The 10,908-nt window shown below is 39.9% G+C and overlaps 1 protein-coding gene across 1 annotated transcript; it reads right to left on the bottom strand.

Annotated features, from left to right (window-relative positions):
- Positions 1 to 4,148: 4,148 nt before the first annotated feature.
- Positions 4,149 to 7,907, bottom strand: TMEM86A_1 (Lysoplasmalogenase-like protein tmem86a). Its single transcript, XM_051216418.1, has 2 exons — positions 7,624 to 7,907; positions 4,149 to 5,182 (listed from the first exon to the last, which is right to left on the bottom strand). Exons 1-2 carry the CDS (start codon positions 7,657 to 7,659, stop codon positions 4,478 to 4,480), a joined length of 741 nt encoding a protein of 246 aa, XP_051067009.1. The 5' UTR covers positions 7,660 to 7,907; the 3' UTR covers positions 4,149 to 4,477.
- Between the last annotated feature and the right edge of the window lie 3,001 nt (positions 7,908 to 10,908).

Raw genomic sequence — 10,908 nt, forward strand, 5'->3', positions numbered from 1 at the left:
GAATGTTCTTTTATCATCTTTAGATGAAATAATGATGTAGCATCACCTTCAAAAGCGGATTTTCACGAACTCAAAATGACTTCACAAGAAAAATTAATTTGTGAGTAGTTTGCGCTAGAAGTTCTGCACAATTGAACCCATAAAATTTCTATCTGACAAGTGCTGAATGATCTGTCCATCTACTACGAAGCCTAAGTTCAATGTTTTAAAATTGTCGGTCTGTGGTATTATTTGACCATTCATCATAGTAAGTCAGTTGATACTTTTTTTGAGATTTCCCATACTAGAATGAAGCGGTTTTCTATCATCCTCTGGATGTAGGTTGTCACACCATCGCTTTTCTTCAGTGGAAGTATTAATTTGTCGTTAATATTGTTAAAAAAAGAAAATTTTACGGCAAGAACTTTCTTGTTAAAGATTTTAAAATTGGATATTTATTTAAAGGGAGCTAAAAGCTCTCTGGTAATGAAGTTGATTTTATCTTAATTCACAAAATTTCTAAAGTTTACCATTGGCACCTGGACTCCTCAAAGTTACAATTTCTGTAATCCCAGTTCATATAACGGATGTTGGTTGTTGTGTTCTTTTATTTACTTTTCTAATTCGTTACATCGAAAAATAATGAGATAATAAAATCTGAGATTTTTGACATACTATTTCATTATAAATATGATCATGACTGACGTCGTTTACGATTAATATGACGACCTACTTTTATTAATGGTAATTCACGTTCTTTTTCAAATGAAAGCATAAGGCTGTCACAGCTATTTAGCAAGGGCCTTTTTTAAATCTGCAAATTATAAACGATAGAAGTATGAACTGGCTGATTTTTAGCATGATTAGATTGCGTAAAATAGCCTAGGTAATGATCAACGTATTCTCAAATTGCCGTTTGAGAGCTTGGGATAATTTGTTTTTTGTTTTAAAAGTAATACAAAAAGAAGTTGCTCTGTGTTAGATGAGAGGGACTTATTCTTAATCAGTACTCAGTTAGTGAATACGCTTATACCACACTATAGGGGAAGTGAGCTCAAGAATCAAGTAAATTTCCAAAATATTTAGTTCCACAAGACAAGATGTCATTTAACTATATGAAATCAAGACATTGTAGGGACAGTGAAATTTCATTGGGCCCTAGCCAAGTCATCCGGCAATTGGATTATTGAATATCGAACCAATCATCGATCCTCGTCAAGGTCAAGTACAACCGACGCGTATCAGTCAATCGTACGCTATGGACTGGCCCATGCGGTGGCCTTAATTCCGCTTGTATCTACTTTAAATGATATATTTCTGTAATAACGTCCTTTGTGTTGTACAGTCTTCAAAGCATCTATAGTACGTTGGTACGTCAATTGTTTAGTCCACGTAAGGTGCTGACCACGAGGTGTGACTGCGAAATTAGCTGGTTCGTCACAACATTCTCATCTTACTCCAGTAGGCCTTCAATCATTCGACATAGATCACCTACGCTGGCGAGCCTGATGTGATTCGAACACACAACCTTCTGAAGGAAAACTCAGGTCGAGAAAACCAAATTATAATTAGCACAAATTTACAGTTGCTTGGTAAGATAGAAAAATCATGCTCTAATGCTTAATTTACAAAATGTTCATTAATTGTTCCAGTCAGTCAGTAAGTAACAACGTGGAACTTCGTACATACGTACATCAGTTCGAGTGTATGCACCTGCGCCATTGCAAACGATTTTGAGCCATGTCATTCAGGGTCTCTAACCATCGGTTGCTATCGTCTCGTAAATCCCAACCATGTAGTCTACACCTACCAACATGGATCAGTCCATTTGTCAGTGACTTCGTGGATTTGTGCCATGCTTTGGTCTGGCGGCCCCTAGCTTTCTTCCAACCTACTCCTACACCGTAAAACACCGCACGTCGAGGCAGTCGGTGGTTAGGCATACGTAACACATGTCCCAGCCGTCTCAGCTGATGAGGTTTCACTACTTCATGAATTGATTTGCCATCCTTACCTAGTACCCGTGTCCTAACAACTACATTACTTACACGATGGTCCCATGATATACGAGCAATATTTCGAAGACACCTGTGGTCAGATACTAGTAGCCTGCGGATTTCCTCTACTCTTACCGGCCATGTTTCACAGCTATAAAGTAGGACGGGACGAACTGCTGCGCAGTAAACATGTCCTTTGGTTGATATGCGGATATCTCGCCTACGCCATGAATGACGCAAGTTGGTAAAAGCTAGTCGAGCCTTCTGTATCCGTGCTGAGATTTCGTCACACAGCAGACCACAAGGGCTGATGGGACTTTTAAGATAAGTGGAACATTAATTGCTACAGACTTCATTGTTTATGCATTTCCATACTAATTACTCTCTTTTCCCCTTCTTGATATTCTCAATCTCCTGCTGCGACATATTATATTCCTGACTCGCGTTATACACTACTCATGTCAATATAAGTAGTACACACTACACTCGTCCCCCTTTTGAATAAGGTGTCATCGTATTCTTTCCGATTGCCGTATTGCTGTCTTCTTTGGTGCCTCATGATCTTAAAACCACCTCTGCAGTTAGCTGGCATTTACGCGCTTCTGTTTGTCTTCTTTCTGGTTTGTGTAAACCGAGCCAGGTCTCTCCGTGACAATGTACGGTCCTTCTAACTTCGGGATCAACTTTCCTGACCCTGACCCGCCTGTTATTTAACTCTTCGTACTTCACACTTTACCAGATCCCCTCTGCAAAAGGCTTCTACGTTTACTTCTGTTGTTCCGCATTCTTTATGCCTGATATCTGTTTTTTTCCACGTTCATTATTGCCTCCATCCTCTCTTTTCTTAACCTTGTTGTGGCCAAGTCTTATCGTGACTATCTACCATACATAAGCAGGAAATGTGACTTCTTGGTTGTTCCTTGTATGAAGGAACGATGTGCCAACAAAACCAATGGTAACTCTTTCTCCCAATTTCCTCCTCTAGATGCTTACCATTCCTTTGACGTCCGGTTGTTTCTATCTATAAGCCCGTTTGTCTGAGGATGATACGGTGTAGTTCGTATCCTCTTGATGCCAAAGTGCTTTAGACGAGCTTCAAACTCGTCACTTTCAAAACAGGGACCATGGTCGGTTAATATAATCTTTGATATTCCATGTCACGCTACATTATGCCGGATTACCACTTCGGTCACTGTTTTTGCCCGCTCGTATGCAGTGGGTACGGCATCTAAACAACATGTAGCATGTTCCGTCATCACTGGCAGGTACTAGTTACCGCTCGCCGTTTGTGGAAACTATCCCACCACATCCACCGATCATAGATCACCGACTGCGATTACTGGAATTGACTGTAATGGCGATTGTGTGTATCGATGGCCTTTCATTAGTCGACACTGCTGGCAAGTTAACACGTACTGAGCCATATCGTCTCTCATGCCTGGCCAGTATGCACTTTGTCGTAGTAAATCCGTCGTCCTTGCGATACCTGGTGACACTCATGGATCATCTTATGCCACCAATCAGGTCAGGACTCCATATGTGCTTACTCTTAGTCGTTCCTTTTGCCGAAGCAGCATTACCACCTCTTTGTCCATTGTTCGTTTGTCGACGTCTGCTCCCTCTTTTATCACTCTGATAACCTCTCGAAGGTTAGGGTCGGCTTTCTGCTTTCGGAGGAGTTATAGTGGGTCTCCCTCTAAATTATTCACCGCATATGTTGTCAATGGAAGCTCGGTTTCCATGTCTGGTATTGACAAATAATCCACCATTACGTTTTCCTTTCCTGAAACATGACCGATACTGAAGTAGTACTCTTGTAGATGTATCACCCATCGCGCCAACTTCCCTCGGGGGTCTCTTGCTGTTTCCAACCACTGCAGGAGTTTACGGTCAGTCTCGATGTGGAATCGTCTACCTAAACATATGGTCTCCATTTGTATACTGCCCACACGATTGCTAAACAATTCTTTTCAATCGCTGAATACTCCTGAGTAGTGGGTGTGAGAACGTGACTCGCATATTCCACCACACTATCAGACTGAATCAATACAACACCTATACAATTATCACTTGCGTATGAGGCCACTGTGAGCGATTTCGAGTTCAAACACTTTGAGCGTCATCCGGCGATCTTCTAGCATGTTATTGATTCGGTTTATCGTTTGTTTGGCAGTCTAAGTCCACATAAACTTGGTGATTCTCAACAACTTATATAGGGGTGTTGCAATTTCGTTTAAATTCATGAAAAACCGGCTACATGATTTAGATAACAAGAAACAATGCCATACATAGACAGGTATGTAATAAAACAAGATAACAGATGCAAAAATAAGCGTTTATTTATTTATCATCAACTATGAACAACAATATAAACACATCGTGAAATAATAAGCAAGCTAAAAAGTACAAAGAAGTAATGAAGACAAATATATGTCAAAAAGTAGAGAAAATAAACAGGTGATGGAAGAAAAGGCTTTTTATTTAATAAAGGAGCGCAACTACTACTGCTTTTTGTCTTCATGATATGGACTCGTTTTTATTGATGTTAAATGGCTATCAACAACAGATACAGAAATCAACAACTGACCAGCATAATACGTTGGTAAAATTAAATTACATTTAAATGACGATATATCACTAGAGAATAAACAAATTCCTAATATAGTATCAGATACACCAAATAGTAATCCACCAACGGCAGAAGCTATACATGTCCATGGTATAGAATATTCATGTTTAGTTAATTGGGCTAATGCACGCCATACCATAATTACTAATATTAATCCATAAGCTGGAATAACAAGTGTATTGATACCGTCTAGTCCTTCTTTTACAGAAACACATACACAGAGAAGTATTGGCAGTAAAATGAACAATATAGATAGTTTTAAACGTTGAAAACCAAATGCGTAAATGTATAATATATGTGTAATGGCAAACATAGCCATGCCAGGAATAAGAAGACTAGGCCATACCAAAAATGCATCACCTAGACAAGAGAATAGAAGACCAAGAAAAATTTTTAAAGAATAGGCTTGATTGTTTGGTATCTTAACCCCATACATATAAACAAACGTAACAAGTGATAAAATAGGTGCGCATTTAAAAACACAATAACCCACAGTTGACTCATATTTCGGATAAAGAACGTAGAATAAAGCAAATGTTTTAAAGAATAAAACTAAACGTGGTCCCAAACATTTGACCTGAAGAACAGAAAGGAGGATCAAGTGAAAGTAATGCTAAAATTTTGATATATCGATAAAAAAAATTACAGAAAGATCTAACATAACTTGAATCATTTGTATTGGTAGTTTGCATTTTTTTAAATAAAGTTGAGGGCTGCAATCGATCAGTCTGTTATTGACATATGTGAATTGCCTCGAAATTGCTCTGAGTCGCAAGCATTATAAGCAGAGATGAATGGTGGCTAGCAGTGTAATCCAGTACTTGAGTTTCGTCCTATTTGGGTTTCATCAGCTGGATGTACCTGGATCCCACAGTTGAATCTCATGCTGGAATTCAGGTACATCTGGACGACGAGTCTCAAATGGGACGAAACGTGATTCCTGGATTACACTGCTGACCTTTACTCATCTCTGCTTATAATGATTTGAATCGGTTAGTAATCTTAAATAATTTGTCAATGTTTAGCAGCACAATACCTGTAAGACTGAATAATTATTTTACATTGAAATTTACATAAGGTCACAGTGAACAAGCAGCTATTTAACAAACTTGCTAAGTTAATACGAAGAAATATGATACATTCTCCTACATATATAACTATGGCGGTAAATGGATAAATAACATCAAACGTTCAATGAAAATATGCACTGAACAAGACGATAAGAGTATGCGTTATATATGCTGAAAGGTAATCCGACGTGATATAAGACATTGTTTGCAGTGAAACTAAAAAGAATGAGTGCAAACGAAACCAGTCGATGAATTTGTACAAACCAACTTAAGCGGGAGACTGAAGTACTCAGTTTTAAATCAAAAGGTTTCAGGCTATAATAACATCCCATCTACTTCAATATTAGATAGTTAGATTTTAATACTAGTGAGATATCGGTTTTCAGTCAAGAAGCGAGTATACTGTGCACCAGTCCGCTTTATATCACTCTATGACTGAAACTGTCTATGAAAGTATAAGACTTCTGTAGGCTGCATGCTTTTATCATGGCTGTCTTCGAAGTGCTGCTCGCATCTCGTAGAAAGACTAAGTTAATAATCCTGCTGTCAGAAACAGGGTACTAGGTAAACTGAGGAATCGATTAACGAGGTACGAACACTGCATAAGTCGGACCACTTCCTAAACCGACAGACGACAATTAGCTGAAAAAAAGAAAGTGATGGCCAGTCATTCAATTTCAAGTTTAAACAAAACGTGGTATCAGTCCATTAAGCCATTGACTGTTGAGATGAGTCAAGATGGTAGATTCACAGCACTCGCGGCATTCCCAACAGATCTTAGTCTAGGGCAGGTTGGTACATTATTTCATCTGCAAGTTCAGCTTGTGCTGTTGTGCTCTCGATGTCCTGGATAGTGGGTTGTTGATCGAGGTCAACCGACACTAGGGTTCATTTTGTTTAGTTGGTTAGACTATGGCTTAACGATTTAGACTAGTTTTCATGACACATTACCTGATAGTGTACGTCAATACTGATGAAGTATCAGATCTGAACGGTTTTGGTCAGATCCCCTCGATTCCTGGAGTTAATAGACGTTATGTGGAGAGGCCTGATTACTTTTTGGGTTTGACGGACGGGAGAAACCAAGACATACCATTTACCATAGTAGCATGTACGCCTGGTAATCGCAACAACGACAGTCACCGTTGTGTTGTGTAAATTTGGTTGTCCGAACTTCTACATATTAGATTGCTAACCCTAAAAATCACTGTGCTGGACAGTTATTGACCGTTCATCGATGGTTTTCTTAGGACATTACTAACCATCTACGGTTTCTCATATCTGAGTCGGATGTTTGAAGACCGTTTAATCGTTGCCCTTCGAGACGTAAAGCTAGTCTCCTTTGGCAAATTAATGAAGTGATCATTCCTGGAGAAAGGACTTACTCATCGTTGTATTTTAACAACTGAGAAGACGCAACCATAGTTAGTTTTCGGACTGATTGGATAATGTTTTTACTTTTCCAAAAAATGACTGCTGATTCAAGTAGGTAGACAGCATTTGGTTGGTTCGTCCAAAAGTTATAGTCTCGCCATGTAATCATATTGAAAATGACATGTTCGCCCACTGAGGACAAGTGCTACATAATTCAGACTTTATCAATAACGAAGGTCATAACCTATTCCTAGAGGTATAGAAATCAGCTCTTTTATGAATCTTTTGGACTTATATGGTCTCCTAATAGGTGTTTTCATTATATAAAGCCGACCGAAGGAATATTCGTTGATGGATGGGTATTTTGGAAAAATTTTCTGAGATGAAGTAAAGTTACGTGGACTCATTAGAACAATAAACTCATGACTACCTCATGAGTCAAAAAATGACAATTGATAGACAATGCCTTACATCTTTTTAAGGCTAAATTCACTTAAAAGCGATGCACAGACTGGATCTAAATTTATTTATTTTCTGACAAGCAATCATATTAAAATATACAGAGTATACTTACAACAGCTATTCGACTGATTGGTTCGAACGTCAACATTGAAGTGCGCTCTAAACGCAAAGCCGGATCCAAGGTTATTCACCCCGCCAACTGTATACTTCAGTCTTTTCGAAGCAGACAAAGTAGATTGATTCAAATGGTTCAGATGGTTGTAGATGGAATAGAAGGAGCTTTTGCTTAACGGACTTCCGTGTTTGACAGTTTGTAAGAGTAAGTATGTCACGGCCAGTTTTCTTTTGATAGCTCTCACTGTCATATCGTTGCAACAATTTGAGGTTGGTCTGTGGCGAACTCTTATGCTAATCAATAGCAAGCAAAAGCCATCAGATTTTAACAACACATTCGAAGTATCCAACTACTCTGAAAATGCTGAAATTGCTGAAAGATCAACCACAGTGGAATGCTCTCTAAATGCTGTCAAAATAAGGCTGGACCTCCACGTGATAAGACTTATTATTTCAGCCAACTGCCATCTCTCTATCTGACGCAACTGTAACATTCAACTGTTCAGTCACTTGCAAACAGTGGATCTATGGAACAACTGCTGCGACTGCGTGAATCGGCTTGATGGGACGCGCGGTCTTAGTATACTTCCGGGTACCTGCAGTGCCACAATAAAGACTACTGATCGGGACCTTAATGCAAGTGTTGATAACAAGTCAACGATCCATAAATAACCCCCAATGAGCAAGTTTAAATCCACCAAACTGTTGCGAAAATACCCCATGGTTATGTACACAGTATTGATCACACCAATCAAACACCAAACGTTAATACCTCAATAGGCAGAAAGGATCCCGCCCAGACAAAGATTTTATCTCCAATGACATATGTAAGCAGTGGAAGAATAGCAAGGGAGAGGGCCCCATGACTAAATACTCAGAAACATTGTTCGTCCAAGAAGTAAGACACAAAATTGATGGCTGCATAGTGTACCATCTACTAAATGAAACGAGCGTCTCCGAATCGAAAGGCGGCTACTATTGTGACTGGATTCACTTACGTAGTGACACCATAATATCCAAGCGGTTCAATTGGTTCATACTGTGTCTCAACGCCCACTATCCAAGTGCGTATTCTCGTAGTATGAGAAAAAATCTAACGACAAAATTCATCAAACATAAAAATCCACGTACCCTGGAGCCTCCCGTACTCAGCCCCATCAACAATTGTCGGAAATTTGACCAAAGAAACCATAACTCCGAGGGGGACACAATGCGCACAGATTGGCACATTCACTTACGAATTCACAGGTCATAAATGTCACTTGCGCACACTGAAATGGAGCAGTGTGGTGTTGTTACGAAAAATAATCGTAGAAGCATAGCAGTCACAAAAAAGCTTAGCAAAGTAGACGGAAAGTATCTGAAACTCCCTGGTCCTATTAAACATTGAAGTGTCGGAGGTGCTCTACCGAAAAGCAAGGGGAGGCTAAATCGACAATAATGGAACAAATACTCCACCATGTTTAGTGTGTGTGTATTATCCTGGTTGATCCAAGTGCCAACATAAGTGTCAAATTATAACGAGAAGTAAGTACTTTCGCCAGGAATGACTATGTAGAATTATGGTCTACTATGATATTTGTACTGCGCTAATAATAGACCTAATCCTAAAATCGTAGATTTGTCATGATATAACTGCCTCACCTATAAGATCTTACGTGGAAGTCACACCATCGACACACCAACTCACCGTATCTAAACAATTACCAATACATGATAGAGAACAAGCTTAGGCTAGAGAAAAAACAATATATTTAATATGAACAGAGGATATAAGGTAACATTCAGCAGGAAGCACGTCTGCATGGCCGAGCCACGCCACTTGAGCGCGCTTTTCGAACGGAAAGTTTAGTCCCAACGTAATTTGCAGTTATCAAACGTTTGCTGTGTTCTTGCGCAATAAAACTACCATTTCTGACCCAAAGAATCTATCCTGAGCTATACGTTCGGTAGGTTACTTTTTTTGAGTTTCACCATATGTAATGGTTAACTGTGGTTTTGCCTCAGCTTACTATTCGTTTTTTCTTGTTTTTTCACGTAAAGACTAGCTCAGTTTATCTCATTCGTTTTCATCCATTTCTGTCCGTTTTCAGTATGCTTTTTAGTGTATTTTTACGGTCTTAGGCTTTTGCAAGCATCTATAACATAGTTTGCCTCAACATAGACATGAAAAACTCATGCAAACGTCCGGGATGCCGTTTTGCTGTTACAACTGGCATGCAGTGCGACAACTGCAAAGGTTGGTTCCACGAAGCATGCACAGGTCTGACGGCAACTGGTTACAATAGACTCAGCAAAACGGACCAAAAGTGGGTATGCGTCACATGCAGCACGGACGCTGTAGTCTCGCTGAGTAACATCATCGTCCTACTGACAGGTCTGCGGAACAAGTTGTCAGCAAACTTGGATAACTACGGTAAAAAAAATGGGTGGACAAACAAGAGCGCGCAATGAACACAAGATTAGGAATGTCGATAGGCATACCATCGATGGAGCATCCATTAACTCTAATGATGACGTGTTGAAGCTCATCACCATCATTACGTCGACGGTATTAGACTCCCTAAGTAAACTCGGGTCTCCCAGCTCAGGATCACTGAACAAAACAGTGGTTCCCAAAAACCCTGTAGGTGATTCGACCCACGTTAACAGAGCCCTAAAGAACCAGGTGTCACCGCCTAAGCTGAGCATCCCAAGTGTTGTTGTACGGAAAACAACTGGTGATTTGGTCGCACAGTCTACCCCCAAGAATGTTCGTCCGGTCATCAAGGAGCCCAAGATTCAAAAACGTGCCTTGACCTCCAAAAACAAGGTATTAAACCTGAACCCATAGGGAAACCTGGTAAATTAACAACACTTCGTGAGTATTCTCTCATAATCATGAACCTCATTGACAATCCTGACCTTCCTCTCAGTCTGCAGGACAAAAATGATAGGATGCTCTAGTGTGAATTGAACAAGAAGCTCGAGCTTGCTAGAATAGAGCCTTTGACAGTCACTTGAGGAAGGGATTCTAAGCATCTAAATCACCCGAGGCTTCTTCGAGTAACACTTAAGAATGCTACCGACATAGAGGACGTCTTGCTAGCCAGTCACTTGCTGAAATCCGATGGGAACGTAAGAACTCAGTAAAGTTGAGTGTACTTTGGAATTGTGGCTGAAGAAGTGACGACGAGAGTGATGTCCTCCTTCAATGCAGTTGTGTATAACCTCGCCGACCGCACACACCATCTAAGTTAAGGGATATTTGCCTTAGAGCATGCGGTATGCCAAACGTTAACTG

This window comes from Schistosoma haematobium, chromosome 4, assembly GCF_000699445.3.
Source record: "Schistosoma haematobium chromosome 4, whole genome shotgun sequence".
In the NCBI taxonomy this organism is placed as follows: domain Eukaryota; kingdom Metazoa; phylum Platyhelminthes; class Trematoda; order Strigeidida; family Schistosomatidae; genus Schistosoma; species Schistosoma haematobium.